Consider the following 20,866-nt stretch of genomic DNA (forward strand, 5'->3'; position numbering starts at 1 on the left):
TGAACATGCCAGTGATGGTCCAGTTTGGTTCTACTGTTACTCTGTATTTCACTCTGTATCTCTGCACCTCATACAGTCGGTTTACATTATTTCTCCCCAGGTTATCACAGTGTTATGTGCTTGCTACAACACTGCAGAGCTATGGGAGAAGGCTGTGTTGTTTGTGTTCAGATTCACATCCGCACTCACTGAATTCACTTGGTCATCCAGCCGTTGTAAGTCCTGTAGTCACTTGGAGAGACTGGAGGCCTGCTAGAGCTTCTTATGTTTAGCACAGGGCACATCTCCTGACTGGCTGTTTGGAAAGGAGGACCTCATCTTTTGAAACGCAGTCACCGCTTTCTCTCCAATAGGCTTTGACATGTGTCAAGGTGAGTTAGAGTCTGGGTGCTGTGCAGCTTTGGGTGATAAAACACCCTTATGTGCACTTGAGTCGTTCCATTATAGTGCTCTGTGTGGGTGGGTGGGTGGTATACAGTATGTAACTTGTCTAAGTCATCCAGAAAAAGAGTATCGGTCCTGTCGATTGTACATCAGCAGGGTCAGAATAACCACAGTCATAACATATCACATCATGTCAAAATCTCATCCAATGCACACTTTCACCACTAAGCCTGTACCGCATACAACTAGGCCCAGCTAGACCTAAATAAACTAGGCCTGTTTTGGGCTTTTATGGGTTGATCGGGTGTCATCATTTTCCCTGTATGGATGTCTCAGTAAAGAATAGTCCAACAACAACAACCTAAAAGGGATAATTAATGATGTATGCATACTGAGATTATAGCATGATACACTTTGCAGTGAAACCGAGAAAATTATCTAACTAAAACCTCCCATTTTATTAATTTACGCCCCGTTAATACTTTCCTATTTCAATGTTGATCGACCTCTGACGTTGTCTATTGCCGGCACTGTTGAATGGACCTCGATTTCAAAGCATTATTCAGAGATTATTCATTTCCAGTAAGAGTATGTGAAAATGTGAAGCGTAACCACATGCCATGCTTTATGTCCTGCTGGGTGTTTGAGTTGGTGGCACCATGCCAGAGGGAGGCCAGAGAGGAAGCTTATTTGCTTATTTCTATAGGCATGAATAGTCACATTGTACAGAAACGGTTAATCAAGTGACAGTAAAAAATGTGAATAAGGCAACAGTTTTTACTTTTGCCTTTGAGTGGATGAAGCTATAGGGGCCACTAGATTCTAAGGGAAATACATCCACATAGGTATTGTTTATAAAAACACTTGTGGCAGGACATTTCAACATCTGGGATATTTCAAACGCTCCCTATTTACATAATGGCAAAATGTGTAGCAAGGGATACACAGCATTCTCTCAAAGTGATTCATTTACAGTATGTTCACTGTCAGATAGCACGGTGTTGTTTAGACGCTTAGGAAAGAAAATGATGTAATAGAAATAGTTTACTTCCATGCAACATTGGACAGATATTGGCCAGCTGTCTTTGGATACCCTCCCCAAACAGTTCCTTCCATTCAATGACCTACTGTAGTCTTAGCTCTAGCGGTCCCTCCCATCTGGTTAGTATTGCACAGGCATCTCCCCATCAATCACACAGGACACCAGATCTTCCATTCTCCCCTACAGAAACCAGGAAACTCCTGCTTCTCACGCAAGCTCTGTCTTTGAAAGACGTGCCTCCTTCTCCTCCTACTGTACTCTCTCTCTCACACACACCCACATTCACACACCCACACTCATACACAGAGCGGAGCTCGTGGCCGTCCAGCTGCACAAATACACTGGATGCCTGTTAGCGGTGGAAACTGAATTTTCTTTACCTTGAGATTTTCTGCAGTATTATCCAAAATGAGTAGCTCTTTCTCAGCCAAAATGGAACTGGCTAAAGATATGAAGGAGGAGGATAAGTTGTACAGATATAATGGAGTGCTGTACCCTGTCATCATGAGTCCAGTGGAGAACCTGAAGGCTATGGAGAGGCTGGAAGCAAGAGCAGATGATGTAATGTTAGTTGCATATCCCAAATGTGGTAAGTCAAAAATATTTGAATGTGGAAATAGTGTTAAACATTTAGATGGTCATCCTTGGGCAATGGACATCTTGATTAAGCATTTACCTTTTCTAATAGTCATTCACTATATAGCCATGTTATTTTTACTCGTTATTGTCATTATTTACAGTAGTGTCACTATTTACATTTTTATTTTGTATCTTATCTTTTAATCTTTAACTCTGCATTGTTGGAAAAAGACCCGTAAGTAACATTTCACTGTTAGTCTACACCTGTTGTCTATGAAACATGTGACGGATACAATATGATTCGATTTCTGATTTGATTTTACTATTATATCAAGTTTAATCATTAAAATAAGGAGTGTTCCTCTTGGTCTTCAGTTGTCTACTCTATGGCCTTACCTACATAAGGTTCAAAGTTCAAGTTCATTATACAATTGGGGCAATTCATCTTACTTATAGTGTTGTCTTACTCATAGCTCATAGTGTATGCCATTTTATTGCAGCCATACAAAAGGTTTTTGATTTGCTGAGTGGGTTTGGGGTATTCTCTTACAAAAGTGACCTATAATTCAATTTCACAATGGATGGGCCTCTGAGCATTTGGACTTGCAGAATATGATCTGTGTGCTTTGGGGTAGGGCCTCCCCGGCAGGCAAAATTGGTTGCAATAAAGTCTGTTTCTGGTTTTGACCTTGTTATTACAACCCAAATTTGCAGCCAGTTTTGCTCGCTTTGTCAGTTCTTTCCTCTGCACACTATAGAGCGATGTAAGATAAGCAATCAGTGTTGATGAATGTTGAATTTAACACAAGCCACTCAACATACTGCAGACATAGAGGCCCCCTTGTAACAACGGTTCATGTAATAACTTTAATATTTATAATGTAATAAAACCGGTTAATGTAAAACCATGAAACAACTTTTTGGATTAATAGCCAAAGTATGTGCAACCAATCATCTTATAGCGTACTAAAATAAATAAAAATATGTATCATTTCCCTTATTTGAATGCACATACCACTCTCCACCTATTGAAAATACACACACAAACCAATGCGCACTCTTACACACACACGCACAAACACACATTGAAATGTACACACATGCAGTCATAGACACACACACACACACACACACTCACACACAGACAGACACACACACAGAAACACAGGTAACACTTTATATGAAGGGGGTAACATCTTTATGACACCAGTTATAACACCTTTATGAGTGTTACAATATCATTCATAACAACCGTTATTACACATTTATTCAACATCATTCGTAAGGAACTTTAAAAAATAAAACTTCCTTTGAATAGATCTTTATTTATTATTACAAAGGAAGTTTGTATTTTTGCTGCCACGGTACCCACCCCCTGACACACGATTTATGCAACAGTCTGGGGGCACCGGGTAAGCCTCAGGTCCCAGTCTTAAAAATATTTATTCTGGATAATAATGATCCGGATTGTGTAATCCCCTTTTTTTATCCGATTTTGAGACAGTTTTTTTTTAAAGGATCGGAATAGGATCATTTTGATCCAGATGCCACAATATCAAGACAGAATCCAGATTTTCTTTGAATACGCCTACACCTTGCCATCTACTGAGATGGTCATGTTCCCACTTTTACACGGTCATAGAAAAACAGATGAATTAACTACATGAATAAAGGTTACTAATAACAAGTGAAAGAAGAGTCTGACTAGAAACTTCATATGGAGAAAAGGAGTGCCGTATTCTCTGTTGTGAACGCACAACTTCATTATAGGACAAATACTGTATATGCACTTATTTGACACTACTCAATATAACAACGAACCACATATATACAATGCCTTTAGAAAGTATTCATACCCCGTGACGTATTCCACATTTTGTTGTGTTACAGCCTGAATTCGAAATGGATTAAATATGATTTTATTATCCACACAATATCCCATAATGACAAAGTGAAAACATGTTTTGAGAAATAAAAACAGAAATACCTTATTTACAGTGGCTTGCGAAAGTATTCACCCCCCTTGGCATTTTTCCTATTTTGTTGCCTTACAACCTGGAATTAATACGGATTTTGGGGGGGTTTGTAACATTTGATTTACACAACATGCCTACTACTTTGAAATGCAAAATATTTTTTATTGTGAAACAAACAAGAAATAAGACAAAAAAACTGAAAACTTGAGCGTGCATAAATATTCACCCCCCCAAAGTCAATATTTTGTAGAGCCACCTTTTGCAGCAATTACAGCTGCAAGTCTCGTGGGGTATGTCTCTATAAGCTTGGCACATCTAGCCACTGGGATATTTGCCCATTCTTCAAGGCAAAACTGCTCCAGCTCCTTCAAGTTGGATGGGTTCCGTGGGTGTAAAGCAATCTTTATGTCATACCACAGATTCTCAATTGGATAGAGGTCTGGGCTTTGACTAGGCCATTCCAAGACATTTAAATGTTTCCACTTAAACCACACGAGTGTTGCTTTAGCAGTATGCTTAGGGTCATTGTCTTGCTGGAAGGTGAACCTCCGTTTCAGTCTCAAATCTCTGGAAGACTGAAACAGGTTTCCCTCAAGAATTTCCCTGTATTTAGCGCCATCCATCATTCCTTAAAATCTGACCAGTTTCCCAGTCCCTGCCGATGAAAAAAATCCCCACAGCATGATGCTGCCACCACCATGCTTCACTGTGGATGGTGTTCTCGTGGAGATGAGAGGTGTTGGGTTTGCGCCAGACAGAGTTTTCCTTGATGGCCAAAAAGCTCAATTTTAGACTCATCTGACCAGAGTACCTTCTTCCATATGTTTGGGGAGTCTCCCACATGCCTTTTGGCGAACACCAAATGTGTTTGCTTATTTTTTTCTTCAAGCAATGGCTTTTTTTCTGCCACTCTTCCGTAAAGCCAAATACCTTCAGTGCCATTTTGAGGAGTGTGCGGCTTAAAGTGGTCCTATGGACAGATACTCCAATCTCAGGGTTATCTACGGTCTCTTTGTTGCCTCTCTTATTAATGCCCTCCTTGCCTGGTCTGTGAGTTTTGGTGGGCGGCCCTCTCTTGGCAGGTTTGTTGCGGTGCCATATTCTTTCCATTTTATTAATAATGGATTTAATGATGCTCCGTAGGATGTTCAGAGTTTCAGATATTTTTTTAGAACCCAACCCTGATCTGTACTTCTCCAGAACTTTGTCCCTGACCTGTTTGGAGAGCTCCTTGGTCTTCATGCGCTTGCTAGGTGGTGCCCCTTGCTCAGGGGTGTTGCAGACTCTGGGGGATTTCAGAACAGGTGTATATATACTGAGATCATGTGACAAATCATGTGACACTTAGATTGCACACAGGTGGACTTTATTTAACAAATTATGTGACTTCTGAAGGTAATTGGCTGCACCAGATCTTATTTAGGGGCTTCATAGCAAAGGGGGTGAATACATATGCACGCACCACTTTTCCATAATTACATTATTTAAAATAAAATAAAAATCATTTCACTTCAACAATTTGGACTATTTTGTGTATGTCCATTACATGAAATCCAAATAAAAAAAATTATTTAAATTACAGGTTGTAATGCAACAAAATAGGAAAAACACCAAGGGGGATGAATACTTTTGCATGGCACTAAGTATATCACACCCTTTTGCTATGAAACTCCAAATTGAGCTCAGGTGCATCCAACTTCCTTTGATCATCCTTGAGATGTCGCTACAACTTTATTGGAGTCTACGTGTGGCCAATCCAATTGTTTGGACATGATTTAGAAAGAAACATACATGTCTATATAAGGACCCACAGTTGACAGTGCATGTCAGAGCAGAAAATATACCTCGAAGTCCAAGGAACTGTCCGTAGATCTCTGAGATAGAATTCTTTCTCTGAGATCTAAGGACAGTTCCTTGAACTTCATTGTATAGTTTCTGCTCTGACGTGGTGGAGCACAGAGCAAAAACAAAACAAAAATTGTCACTTCCCAATACTTTTGGAACTGTGACAGTATCTGGGAAAGGTATAAAACAATTTCTAGAGCGATGAAAGTTTCCAAGAGCACAGTGGTCTCCATCATTGGGATATGGAAAAAATATGGAACTACCTAGACACTGCCTAGAGCTGGTCGTCTGACCAAACTGAGCAACTGGGCAAGAAGGACCTTAGTCAGGCACAGGGAAATGACCAAGAACCCAATGACCACTCTGACAGAACTACAGAGTTCCTTGGCTGAGATGGGAGAACCTGCCAGAAGGACAACAGTGTGTAGAGCACTTCACCAATCTGGGCTTTATGTGAGAGTGGCCAGACCGAAGCCACTCCTGAGAAAAAGGCACATGACAGCACGCCTGGTGTTTGAAAAAAGGCAAGTGAAAGACTCTGAGATCATAAGGCAAAAGATTCTGTGGTCTGATGAGACAAATTGAACTCTTTGGCCTGAATGCAAAGCACTATGTCTGGAGAAAACCCGGCACAGCTCATCACCTGTCTAACACCATCCCTACCGTGAAGCAGGGTGGTGGTAGCACCATGCAATGGGGATGCTTTTCAGCAGCAGAGACTGGGAGACTAGTAAGAATAGAGGGAACAATTAATAGAGTCAAATATAGGCAAATCCTTGATGAGAACCTGCTGCAGAGGGCAAACAATCTTAGACTAGGGCAAAGATTTACATTCCAACAGGACAATAACCCCAAGCATACAGCCAAAGCAACACTGGAATGGCTTCAGAATAAGAATGTGAAAGTCCTTGAGAGGCACAGGCAAAGCCTACCCTTGAATCACGCTACTCCCAATCTAACGTGGGAGATTTACACAAATATCTATTCCTGTACTAGCAGACAATACGCCACCTTTTTAAACACAAGGTGAGGTCCTTGGGACTAAACTAAGCACAGGTTCTTTGCATCAAGGACAGACAACTGAAGCGATGCAACAATTTATTTTAGTTTCAGCGCCACAGAAATAGCACAAGCTCCATAGGCTTACATAATTTCCATACAACATCTCAAGGTCTAAGAGCTCCACACATCTGTCCTTCAAGACAAACTTCAGTTGTTAGCAGCAATATCAGATTTCTCTCACAAACAAACAAAAATTACTATGATTACGTTTCTCACAAAACTAATGTTCAATCAAACGTTGGTGTTGCAATATTCATGGAGGGCTTGCACAGGGAGAAGGTCTTCAGTACCAGTCAAAAGTTTGGACACACCTACTCATTCTGTCACACCCTGATCTGTTTCACCTGTCTTTGTGCTTGTCTCCAACCCCCTCCAGGTGTCGCCCATCTTCCCCATTATCCCCAGTGTATTTATACCTGTGTTGTCTGTTTGTCTGTTGCCAGTTTGTTTTGTCCGTCAAGCCTACCAGCGGTTTTCCCCTTGCTCCTGTCTTTTTCTATAGTTCCTGTTTTCTAGTTTTCACGGTTTGACCATTCTGCCTGCCCTGAGCCTGCCTGCGGTTTGTACCTTGTCACATCGCCCTGGATTATTGACCTCTGCCTGCCCCTGAGATTGCCTGCCGTTCTGTACCTTTTGACTCTGATCTGGAGTACTGTCCTCTGCCTGCCCTTGACTTGTCCTTTTGTCTGCCCCTGTTCTAGTAATACACTTTTGTTACTTTGACACGTCTGCATCTGGGTCCTCCCTAAAATGTGATACATTCAAGGGTCTTTCTTATTTGAAGTATTTTCTACATTGTAGAATAATAGTGAAGACATCAAAACTATGAAATAACACATGGAATCATGTAGTAACCAACAAAGTGTTAAGCATGATCATTTCACAGGTGCACCTTGTGCTGGGTACAATAAAAGGCCACTCTAAAATATGCCGTTTTGTCACACAACACAATGCCAAAGATGTATCACATTTTGAGGGAGCGTGCAATTGGCATGCTGACTGCAGGAATGTACACCAGGGTTGTTGCCAGAGAATTTAATGTTAATTTCTCTATCATAAGCCGCCTCCAATGTTGTTTTAGAGAATTTAACGGTACGTCTAATCGGCCTCACAACCGCCGACCACGTGTAACCATGCCAGCCCAGGACCTCCACATCCGACTTCTTCACCTGTGGGATCGTTTCGGTGGACCCTTTTGTGGGGAAAAACGAATTCTGATTGCCTGGGCCTGTCTCCCAAGTGGGTGGGCCTATGAACCCTCCCAAGCCCACCCATGGCTGCACCCCTGCCCAGTCATGTGAAATCCATAGATCAGGGCCTAATGAATTTATTTCAGTTGACTGATTTTACTGTAACTCAGTAAAATAATTGAAATTGTTTCATGTTGAGTTCATACAGTATTTTTGTTCCTTGGGTTTATATGCCTGGCTCAAGTCCACGATGGAGCCAGACCTGGATGTAAATTGTAGGCCCTATATTTCAAATGCTTTAACTCAATGTACTTGATGATTGTGCTTTCCTGGCGCAATGGAACCAATGGAATAGTCCCAAAAGTGCAAATTCTTCTGGCACTCCAGGCAAACCCTCAAAGTACTGGAACGATTTTAAATACTATATAAACCCAGGTCTGGAGGGCATCAGTGCAATTGGTGTCATTGTAATATGTCAACTAACCTTGCCTGAGACTTGCATTAGCTCCACAAGCGAATTACTTGGCTTTAGCTCAGCAGGTCTAACACAGGCAGTAACACCAGCAACTGTCCGGCTCACTCCCACAATATATTTCTAATAAAATTAATTGTAATGCTGTAATGAAAAAAAACGTTTATTTTGAAGGTTCCATATGAATGATATTGTATAAATGTGTTATACAGGTTGTTATAAATGATACTGCAACATTCACAAAGCGGTTATGAATAGTTTAATAAAGGTGTTATGAATGTATTATATATCTTTAATTTAACCGTAACACACATACTGGTATATACCCACACATACAGACTCAATGTGTATTACAAACACACAAATGCACATTGCACACACACTCACAGGTACACGTAGTGACGTGACAAAATAACACACACACACTAGTGGTGCGCGGGTCAGCTGTTTGTTCAACAGCCCGCAATTGCTAATAACCCATCCGCAACTGATGAAGTGAAAATCTTAAGTCCGCACCTGACCCACATATATAGAAAATGCGCTGTAGGCTACAGTCAGAGATGGCGGCATGAGTTTTTGACAGGGGATGCAAAAATATAAATTGCCAACATTTTATATGTTTCTGCTCATAATTTCCAACATTTTGGTAGGCTATAATAATAATACAAATACATGCAGCTTCTCTTCTGTTATTATATGTTGCCTTAGACTAAATAAAGAATAATGTCATAAAGTATAGAATGAATACTTCAATCTAGTTGACATTGGTAAAGTTTGCTCTGTCATGTCTGCTTCTTGCGTGGAGCAAAGACGTTTAGGGACCTGAGAGAAAATGGAATGACAAAAAAAATGTACATCAATTTGACTGGTTGTAAGGAAATAGAAAGCTGTGAAAAAGACCCAACATGTTTCTGATAAGATTTCAGCTTGGCTTGGATGCATATTTTATGTGGTTGAAGAGACCTTCATTTCCGAACTTTATCTCCAAGTTCTCTTTTAAAAAATCACCTTTATAATAAAGCGCTTGCAGGCTAACAATAATATACGATTCCTAATGTGACGAGTAGCCTAATCATAGAACAATATTCGGTAATAGTATTCACTACAGCCTAAGTTAATTTACCTCATGACTGTTTGCAAAACAAAATAGACCGTTGTGAACAGACCGTACATGTCTTTGTAGTGCATAATTACAATGGGTCTGTGTGTGTGAGAGAGAGAAAATTAGATGAGTTTTGTAACTAAATTACTAAAAACAAGATTGTTACAATTAAAACTGAGCACAAATGGACAGCTGTGCAATTCATCCTCCTTTTTAAAAATATTGTTCCCATTTTAGCCAACTTTAGAATTGTAAACTAATAGAAAATATAAGTGGAAAACTATTGTGAGCATGCTCCAGATCACTTAATATCCACCACAAGGGGGAGAGAAAAGAAGAGGGAGCAAAAGATGAGAGAGGAACAGAGAGGGAGAGAGAGACCCCACTCAACTCAAACTAAACTGTCTGTTGTACAGAAGAGCGTGTTTCTGACTCCAAACCCACACAACTGAATAGAAAAGATCATGAACGCACCACTTACAAAACAGAGCTGAGAGCTTTCCATGCAGAGATGTTATTTTATTTAACCTTTATTTAACTAGGCAAGTGAGTTAAGAACAAATAGTTTTTTACAATGACCATAACCTGGACGACGCTGGGCCAATTGTGTGCTGCCCTATGGGACTCCCAATTATGGCCAGTTGTGATACAGCCTGGAATCAAACCAGGGTCTTTAGTGATGCCTCTAGCACTGAGATGCAGCGCCTTAGATTGCTGCACCAGTCGGGAGCACCCCTAAGAATGGGATCCCTATATAAATATCCCATGTTTTTTCTCTCCCTTACCCCAATCCTAGTATAATTTATAGCAATAGTGCAAAGGAAAAATAGTTTTGTCGTTTTCATTGCAACAACACAAATTGTTACACCTCTTCTGCAGGGAGTGGTGCTATTTCACCATTTCACCACCCAAGCACCACTACCTCCCGTGGCTCTGCCTGCCCTATACATTGTTAATTTGGTGTAAATAAAGGTATATCTTTTACTTCGCTCCTTTTGGAATCTTCAGTACACAGTTCAAATAGTTCAAAGCATACATAGCCTACCATTCAAAGTATCTTGTAAGGACAATGCAAATGGTAAAGAACAATTTAGAAAGTGCAAAGAGCACTCTGAGTATATTTCAAATCCTGATTTTGAAGGTGTGTCCCACCCTTTACCTTGTCTCCCCTTTTAGCCTCAAACGGCCTCATTGATGTTAACCCTGTTTCTTTTTTAGCTGTATCTTTCACAGTCCATGAAACCATTTTATGGATATTACAAAACACTAAGGGCTGGCTTTCAATGGAGACTCTCAATTGAGAATGGTTTTTATACCAAGACAAGACTTCATCTGTCTCTGGGAAACTGCTCCTTAGCGGATTGCCACTCACATGACAAATATTTTGGGATAATAACTTAGAACTCACTCTTGCCTAATTGTGAAACGTGGGGAAGCATTTTTAAGAATATCAAAGGACACTAACCCTTTCTATTCCTGATCCCTCTGTGTAAATTGAACAACCTTCTCTTATGCTCAAATGTTAATGGACCTGAATGTTCACTGTCTCTGGCAGGTTTTAATTGGATGGTGGCGGTACTTCGTAAAATACTAGCAGCAGCAACTGGTGAGAAAGCAGAGTCCCAAATCCCTCCATTGATGGAGTTCTTTGGGCCAGAAATGCAGCAGGTATGTTATACTGCTTGTCTCCCCTGTAGTTTTAGCAACACTGCAGGTTTGTCTGCCACAAATAAATCAAACGTGTAAATAATGGAATATGCTTTGTGTGTAATAATTGGAAATGCTGTGTATGTGTTGTGTGGGGTTGTATGGTTCACAAATTCACACATTCCCTGTTGCATAAAGAGGTGCTGTAGTTATATTGGGACGTTTTTAGCCCACTTTAGGTCCATAAAGTAGGTTTTCATGACACAACATCAGGTCAGGACACTGTTCTCTATGCTACTTATGTCACAAACAGAGAGAATATCTATACAGTCAGGTGTAAAGGACGTCACGCTGCTTGCTTAGCAAGTACTGCTTCCTAATGATTCGGCTCATGCAGAGGCTCCAACCCAGGACCTCTGCCTCGCAAACAGGTGTGATTGCACCCCTGAAGCATCTTACCCAGTCGCGCCACCACCATCTCTTCACCAGCGCAAGTAGAGACACTTCAGGCTGAGGAGTGAGTTTCACAGATCCGCATCTGTTACACAGGCAAACAATAATGTAATTTTACTGTTCTGTAACTAGTCACAATAATTAGATGCATGTGTTGCAATCATGCTGTGATCCACTAAGGCCCATTAGTGAATGTTAGTGAATTACAAACATGTGCTGTGAGTGGCCTCCAATGAACGCCCTCATGAGCCCTTGTGTGTGGAAATGTTAGCACAGCTAGACCTTAAACCTCATCCAACAAGAGTGGTCTACCTACAGTATACACCCATGATTCTCACACCGAATGCAATTAACATGGAGGATATAGTGAGATGGTATAATATAACAGTGTTTTGTATGGCCAACTGTGTCAGGATTGAAGAGTGTGTAACTGTTCTTACATTGGTTCCCTGTGATCCCCTATGCCTAAAACAACATAACATGCCTGTATGCACAGTGTCTGTTCAGTATATGACCGTAAGAGCAACAGCATACCATGGCTCATGTAGCGTTAAATGGAAGCCTTGTCTAACTTTCAGGCTATTCACAAAGCACCGTCCCCCAGATTTCTAGGGACACACATGCACCCAGATAACATTCCTGCATCCTTCACCACAAAGAAAACAAAGGTATGTACTTTCAACAAGGTATCTAAGTGTTGTTGTGATGGAACTCACGATTACCATGTTTATTTTTCCAGCAGTGTTTTTATGCTTCGGACCCACAGAACTTCCTCTTTTGATATGAGTGATATGAAATTCTACCACGACTTCCTCCAAACAACAACTTGTAATTCCCTTGTTATGTAATTGTGAAAGCTTTTCCTGTGCAGTGTCAGAGCTAGTGTTTCTCTGCATTCAGAGTACCACACAGACATAGATATATACACTGCAAAGAACAAACTGAACAGAGAACATGGTAGACAGAGCAAAGAACAAAACATACACACGTAGGACACTATTCAGCAGACAATCACACTCCACTCAAATCTAAAAATATATATAACTCGTATGATATGTTACGAATTACAATCTGTTGTGGCTAATGTTAGATAGGTAGCTAGTTGGCTAACGTTAGCTAGGCTAGGGGTAAGGGGTTTAAGGTTAGGGTTAAGGTTAGAAGTTAGGTTAAAGGGTTAAGGTTATGGTTAGGTGAAGGGTTAGCTAACATGCTAAGTAGTTGCAAAGTAGCTAAAAAAGTAGTAACATGCAGCCTTTGGATTTCTAAATGTTCGAGTTATATGCTTACCCATCCAACCACCTTCCTTTTGGTTTTGCCTTAAGTAATATTCTATAAAATATATCGTGTCTGTAAAATAGGCTTAGAACTTTTGTGAAACAGCACAGTTAAAAATATATGGCAAATAGAACTGGATGGTCTTCAGAAATAGACAGAGAGGTTGAGGGTAACGGAAGGATTGGAGTACAAACAAACAAAATATAATTATTTTTAAAAAGATTGTGTAAAATGTATATAGTGTGTATAAGCTGGAAGTAGAAGCCTAAGTGTTGTTGTTCATTAGTTTACTCCAATTGTCACACCCTGATCTGTTTCAACTGTCCTTGTGCTTGTCTCCACCCCCTCCAGGTGTTGCTTATTTTCCCTGGTGTATTTATCCCTGTGTTTCCTGTCTCTCTGTGCCAGTTTGTCTTGTTTGTCAAGTCAACCAGCGTTCTTGTTTCTCAGCTCCTGCTTTCCCAGTCTCTCTTTTCTTTCTCTCCTGGTTTTGACCCTTGCCAGTACAGACTCTGAGCCCGCCTGCCTGACTACTCTGCCTGCCCCAGACCTCGAGCCTGCCTATCGCCTGGTACTGTTTGGACTCTGACCTGGTTTATGAACTCTTGCCTGTACCCGACCTGCCTTTTGCCTACCTCTTTTGTCATAATAAATATCGGAGCTCAACCATCTGCCTCCTGTGTCTGCATTTCGGTCTCGCCTTGTGCCCTTATAGTACGAACTGGCCATGACAGACCCAGCAGACTTGGACCAGCTCCGTCATCTTGTCTCCCTACAGGGAGGCACCATTGGGAGGCATGAGGAGCTACTTCGGCATCTTTTGGAAGGGCTTCGTTCCCTGATGGAATGCCACGACCAAGGGTTTAAGGCGATAATGGAGCAAATCCGTGAAGTAGCTCATAGGCACGCCACATCTGAGACCTCCCAACCACCCAGTAACCTTTCTACTAGTTGTGGATTGGTTCAACCTACCCCGGCTCCCCGAGAACCCTGCTTACCTCCTCCGGAGCGTTATGCAGTTGATCCTGGTACCTGCCGGGCATTCCTTTCCCAGTGCTCCCTCATTTTCAAACCCCAGCCCTCTTCGTTCCCATCGGACCGATCGAAGATAGCGTATTTAATCACGCTAATGTCCGGAAGAGCGCTCTCCTGGGCGACAGCTGTATAGGAGCAGCAATCCGTGTGCCATAGCCTGGAGGAATTTATGGCAGAGGTGAGGAAGGTTTGCGATTCTCTGGTGCCCGGGAGGGAGGCGGCTCGAAAACTACTGCAGGTACGTCAGAACTCCCGTAGTGTGGCAGACTACGCAGTAGATTTCCGCACATTGGCCGCGAGTTCCTGTAATCCGGAGGCTCTTTTAGACACCTTCCTCCATAGACTGTCGGAGGTGATAAAGGACGAGCTCGCAGCTCGGGAAATACCACTGGAACTAGATTCCCTCATCGCCATTTCGATTAGGATTGATGGGCGCTTACGAGAACGCCGGTGTGAGAGGAGGTTGGGCCTCGGGTACTCTCGTTCATCGGGAACACTCGTCTGCCCTAAGGAATCCGGAAATCCCTGAAGTGTGTTTTTCCAACGAGAGCCGAAAACACCCGAGGTTCCTCGAGAATCATCGGCGATAGGTGAGATGGATACTCCAGAGCCCATGCAACTGGGAAGAGCTAGATTATCGGTTGGGGAACATTCACATAGGCTGAGTTCTAACTGTTGTCTGTACTGTGGAGGTGTGGGACATTATATAGCCACCTGCCCTGTCAAGAAACCCTTTTCTCTAGTGGGTACAAGTATTCTGGTGAGCCAGACTGGGAGTTCCCTAATTCCTATCACCCGTACACCTTTTTTTGTGATTCTGCTGTGGGGAGACCAGTCTAAGTCTCTCCGGGTGCTCATTGACTCTGGGGCTGATGAAAGTTTTATAGATGCTACCATGGTTTCTGAATTAGGTATTCCTACTCAACCTCTCTCTGTCCCCATGGATGCAAGGGCACTGGACATAAATTCAATTGGAAGAGTCACCCATAGCACAGTGCCCGTTCAGATAAGGGTTTCAGGAAACCACAGTGAGACCATACAGTTCCTCCTCATCGATTCACCCCATGTTCCTGTTGTTCTGGGATTTTCTTGGCTCCAAAAACACAACCCTGTTATTGACTGGACAACAAGCTCCCGTTTTGTCATTCCCATTGCCTTAAAGCGGCACATCCGTCCCCGAGACGTCCTCCTCAGAGCATAAGCAAAGCCTCGGATGTCTCTGCTGTTCCCATTGAGTTCCATGACCTCCTGGAGGTATTCAGTAAGGCACGTGCTAATTCTCTTCCCCTGCACTGTCCTTATGATTGTGCCATTGATCTCCTCCCCAGCACCAAACCACCATGTGGTCGGCTATATCCTCTATCCGGCCCGGAGACCAAGGCCATGGAGGAGTACATTGAGGATTCTCTGGCTACTGGAGGCATCCGTACATCTGCATCTCCTGCCGGTGCATGGTTTTTCTTTGTGGAGAAGAAGGACAAGACCCTGCGGCCGTGTATTGACTACCGGGGTCTTGATGATATAACGATCAAGAATCGTTACCCCCTACCACTCCTCTCCTCGGCTTTTTAACCTCTCCAGCGGGCCACCATTTTTTCCAAGCTGGACCTTCGGAATGCCTAACACCTGGTTGGATACGCGAAGGAGATGAGTGGAAGACAGCATTTAACACAGCCAGCAGACAATATGAGTACCAGGTCATGCCGTTTGGACTCACCAACTCCCCCGCTGTCTTCCAGGCCCTGGTAAACGATGTGCTCCGGGACATGCTAAATTGTTTTGTGTTCGTCTACCTTGATGACATCCAGGTTTTTTCCCAGTCTGCCCAAGAACACAATCTCCATGTCAGACAAGTCCTTCAGCGCCTCCTGGAGAACCAGTTGTTTGTGAAAGAAGAGAAGTGTGAGTTCCACCGCTCTACATATCCTTTCTGGGATATGGCATTGCTGATGGAAATGTCCAAATGGATCCTGAAAAGGTGAAAGCAGTGGTCGATTGGCCTCAACCTACGTCCAGGGTGCAGTTACAACGTTTCCTGGGGTTCGCTAACTTCTACCGCTGTTTCATTCGGGGCTACAGCACCCTGGTGACCCCACTCTCTGCACTCACCTCTCCCAAAGTACCTTTCACATGGTCTCCAGCTGTTGACAGAGCCTTTGTGGACCTGAAGCATCGGTTCACCACAGCACCCATCCTCGTCCATCCGGACCTGTGTCGACAATTTGTGGTAGAGGTTGATGCTTCTGATGTTGGAGTGGGGGCAGTCCTGTCCTAGCAATCTGCCCAGGACCAGCTCCATCCCTGTGCCTTCCTGTCCCATCATCTCAATCCAGCAGAGAGGAACTACGATGTAGGCAACAGAGAACTTCTGGCTGTCAAGATGGCGCTGTAAGAGTGGAGGCACTGGCTGGAAGGAGCAGAACAGCCTTTTTTGGTTTGGACCGGCCATAACATTTTTGAATATCTCCGTACACCCAAGCGCCTTAACTCCAGGCAGGCCCGGTGGGCTTTGTTATTTACAATATTTAACTTCACCCTTTCCTACTGCCCAGGGTCCAAAAATATGAGTCCTGACACCCTCTCCAGCCTATACCGTTCCTCTGCCACACCCTCGGTCTCCGAAACCACTCTCCCTACCTCATATGCCTTGCGGCTTCATTGGGTTGGGGTTTTGAAACCCTGGGTCGCAAGGCACAACGCTCCCAGCCTGAACCTGAAGGGGGCCTGGCTGACCAGTTGTTTGCCCCAAACTCAGTCCGGTCCCGGGTCCTGGAATGGGCTCATTCCTCCAGGCTGTCATCCAGGTTCCGGTCGAACCCTAGCCTTCCTCCGACAACATTTCTGGTGGCCCACAATGGTTCCTGACGTCTCTGCCTTTGTCGCTGCGTGCACTGTGTGTGCTCAGAACAAGACTCCACGGCAAGCTCCTTCTGGCTTCCTTCAGCCACTACCTGTCCCTCATCATCCCTGGTCCCATATCTCTCTGGACTTTGCCACTGGGCTCCCTCCTTCTGATGGCAACACCATCATTCTGACGGTAGTGGATCGGTTCTCCAAGGCCGCCCATTTCATTCCTCTCCCCAAACTACCCTCTCCCAAGGAGACGGCTCAGCTCATGGTGCAGCACGTCTTCTGGATCCATGGACTCCCGGAGGACATTGTCTCCGACCGTGGTCCTCAGTTCTCGTCTCAGCTCTGGAAGGCGTTCTGCAATTTTAATGGGTCGTCGGCCAGCCTATCCTCCGGATTCCATCCCCAATCCAACCGCCAGTCAATTTCTCGCATGGAATAGCCTTCTTTTCTCAGAACAAGAATAGACTGACCAGTTTCAGAAGAAAGGTCTTTGTTTCTGGCCATTTTGAGCCTGTAATCGAACCCACAAATGCTGATGCTTCAGATACTCAACTAGTCTAAAGAAGGCCCGTTGTATTGCTTCTTTAATCAGCACAACAGTTTTCAGCTGTGCTAACATAATTACAAAAGGGTTTTCTAATGATCAATTAGCCTTTTAAAATTATAAACTTGGATTAGCTAACACAACGTGCCATTGGAACACAGGAGTGATGGTTGCTGATAATGGGCCTCTGTACGCCTATGAAGATATTCCATAAAACATCTGCCGTTTCCAGCTACAGTAGTCATTTACAACATTAACAATGTCTACACTGTATTTCTGATCAATTTTATGTTATTTAAATAGACAAAAAATTTACTTTTCTTTCAAAAACAAGGACATTTCTCAGTGACCCCAAACTTTTGAACGGTAGTGTATATATTTACAAAATAATATATGGGGGATTGGAAATTTATGCAGACAATTACATTGATGGAAGCTACAATCTATCTGCAATATAAAAGCTGGTCTACCCCTTAAAAAAATGATATATACAGTATATATAAAAAAAAAAAATATATTAACCTTTGTGTTATGTAACCACACCAAACATAACATATCATACATATTTGAGTGATGTTTGTTTACTATGTTGCGTCTAGTCTATGAGACCAGGCTGCCTGGATCAGTCTAAAGATATACTGTTATTATTATTATGTTATGGTCTTCTGTTGATCAAAAACAGATGCTGGTGATATTCAGGAACCCGAAAGACACAGTGGTTTCCTTTTATCACTTCTCCAACAAAAATCCATGTCTACCCACTGCCGAGTCCTGGGACCACTTCTTCTCAGAGTTTATGAGTGGAAAAGGTACCTAAAGTAAAGAGCCCTTATGAACATTGGGTTTATATTTTGGGGTTTGCTTAATCTAAAAATACAACTTGAGTCATTGGTATTACAGTAAGAGATGTATCTATACATTACAAAGCCTCATCAGAATAGTATGTGCCTATTCCTAGTTCCCTGGGGTTCATATTTCGACCATGTACTTGGCTGGGAGAAGAGAATGGATGACCCTAACGTGATAATAGTCACCTTTGAGGAGTTAAAACAGGTATCAAACATTCCTTGTGTTTTGGAAACAGACCATATTTTTGATAGGTTTGCTTTTTGTCATTTACATTCTGTCTTGTTAATTGTGACCCACCCAGGACCTGAGTGAAGGTGTGCGAAGGGTCTCTGAGTTCTTTGGTTTCAGTCTCAGTGATCCTCAGATCCAGGCCATCACAGAGGAGAGCACCTTCAACGCTATGAAGGAGAGCTCCAATGACTCACACGGCCAGATGGGCAACGTCTTGTTCAGGAAAGGTGTGTGTGTTGAGAGAGAGAGGAGAGAGCTGTATGAGGGAGCTTTGTTCCAGAGTGACTGTGTTTGTTTAATCCCACCTACCTGAGACAGAAAATGTGGCATTATGGTGAGACAAACATACACTTGATATGATGTCTGTCAACTTTAAATACAGACTCATGTCTCAGGTCTCCTGGTCCTCCAAAAACAACCCTTGTCCTTTTCAGGGAGAGAAAGCTAATAACCTTTGGTAACCTCCTATAAGTTGAATCTCTCTCTCTCTCTCTCTCTCTCTCTCTCTCTCTCTCTCTCTCTCTCTCTCTCTCTCTCTCTCTCTCTCTCTCTCTCTCTCTCTCTCTCTCTCTCTCTCTCTCTCTCTCTCTCTCTCTCTCTCTCTCTCTCTCTCTCTCTCTCTCTCTCTCTCTCTCTCTCTCTCTCTCTCTCTCTCTCTCTCTCTCTCTCTCTCTCTCTCTCTCTCTCTCTCTCTCTCTCTCTCTCTCTCTCTCTCTCTCTCTCTCTCTCTCTCTCTCTCTCTCTCTCTCTCTCTCTCTCTCTCTCTCTCCATGACCTCACACAACCTTAACATGCCTGTGCTGAACAGACAGCCTCATGCTGGGCGTGTCTTTGAACATTAGGCCAGTAGTTTAACAGCTTATACGTGATATTCACGCATGTATAGCAGGCCAAGGGTCATATATGGCACTCTACAGCATATGTGACATTGAGCTCACTGAAACTTATTAAAGGATACATATACAGGTATTTTTTTACAATTTATAATATTATCCATTGTGTATTAGGATTAATTGAGATCGCAAATGTGTAAATATAAAAATAAAAAACAATCCCACTTGCTAATCTAATTGACTGCCAGTTATATAATGCAATCATATGTCAGCTTTGTCCACTGATCACAATGGATAATAGCAGAGCACACTCCATACACAATCCTAAAAGGCTGTTGCACACTTGTTTAGTTAGTTTCATACATGATTATCACACCACCAACATTAAACTTGGTGGACTGGGATTTCTCGGTTACATTTGTGTAATTATACTGTATGTTTCATACTCGCCATGCACATTCACTACGGTATGCTGCATGTCTTAGGTGTGAGGTTGAGGTAATCTTATTATCAATCAAAGTTATATTTTATAATATGTTGGTTACCTCACACTACCTAAAAGACTAGGTCAACTGTAATCTATGAATAACTGTAATCTAAAGATAACTTATGTTATGTACTTGCTCTACATTGATCACGTGTTTTAGTCTTGCTCATGTGTGTTTAATGGGTATTTCCTCCCCAGGTGAAGTAGGAGACTGGAAGAACCATTTCAGCCCAGCCCAAAGCCAGGAGATGGACACAGCATTTGAGAAGCACCTGGCAGGGACTAAGCTGGGGGCTAAACTGAAGTATGACCTGTACTGCAAGTAGATAGCAGACAGGATGAGCACTGACTGAACTGAGACAGGACGCAAGGGAAACACTGACAGAGTAGGAAAGTTCAACCCCAACCGGCAGGAGAGCTGGTATGCAGTAGCTAAACTGAATTTGGTGGTGTGACACTTGTTACTCCACTTGACTGTCTTACACTGCAGCCATTCAAGGGCATTTTTGTGAAAGTGTGACATGAGATAGAGTAGACATGATATACTTCATGTTAGATTCTTTATACACATCTTGTAATCCTTGTTTTTATACCACTGCACTTAAGTATGTTAATTAAAGTTGGTTCAATGATTGATATCAGCCTCCTTGTCTGTATTTTATGATATCAATCATTCAGTTCAGAGTAACGGAATTTTACCCCAGGATCATATGTGCCACACAGTGTAGTTCCATGAATTACATGCCACATGAGGTGAACTATAATAATCATGTTCAAAGTCCTAGTAAGAATGCCTTTTGACGTTGGCACTGGCTTTTGTCGTAATGGCCATGCTTGCCAACAATGTGACAGGTTACACGTAATAAGACCGTTGGATTGAAATGCATACAATACTAGAAGAAAAAAATATATATATAATTATTTGGTGACCAAGCTGAGACCATCTGTAAATTTAAAGTCTAACATACTGTAATATAAATTCTTTACTGCTCAAAGGCGTTAAGAAG

The 20,866-nt window shown here is 42.5% G+C and overlaps 1 protein-coding gene across 1 annotated transcript; it reads left to right on the forward strand.

Moving 5' to 3' along the window:
• Positions 1 to 1,611: 1,611 nt before the first annotated feature.
• LOC139571004 (sulfotransferase 6B1-like) lies at positions 1,612 to 20,495 on the forward strand. The gene is made up of 7 exons (XM_071393442.1): positions 1,612 to 2,015; positions 11,208 to 11,320; positions 12,331 to 12,420; positions 18,142 to 18,268; positions 18,418 to 18,512; positions 18,610 to 18,766; positions 20,058 to 20,495. Exons 1-7 carry the CDS (start codon positions 1,835 to 1,837, stop codon positions 20,183 to 20,185), a joined length of 891 nt encoding a protein of 296 aa, XP_071249543.1. The 5' UTR covers positions 1,612 to 1,834; the 3' UTR covers positions 20,186 to 20,495.
• The last annotated feature ends 371 nt before the right edge of the window (positions 20,496 to 20,866 follow it).

The sequence above is a fragment of the Salvelinus alpinus genome, chromosome 3 (genome assembly GCF_045679555.1).
Source record: "Salvelinus alpinus chromosome 3, SLU_Salpinus.1, whole genome shotgun sequence".
NCBI classification, from domain to species: Eukaryota; Metazoa; Chordata; class Actinopteri; order Salmoniformes; family Salmonidae; genus Salvelinus; species Salvelinus alpinus.

What these genes read in the sequence shown, in the direction of transcription:
- LOC139571004 (XM_071393442.1), top strand. Translation starts at nt 1,835, where the DNA reads ATGAGTAGCTCTTTCTCAGCCAAAATGGAACTGGCTAAAGATATGAAG. An exon ending in TTGGGCCAGAAATGCAGCAG is followed by an intron (nt 11,321 to 12,330) that starts GTATGTTATACT and finishes TCTAACTTTCAG; the next exon opens with GCTATTCACAAAGCACCGTC. An exon ending in CCTTTGAGGAGTTAAAACAG is followed by an intron (nt 18,513 to 18,609) that starts GTATCAAACATT and finishes TGACCCACCCAG; the next exon opens with GACCTGAGTGAAGGTGTGCG.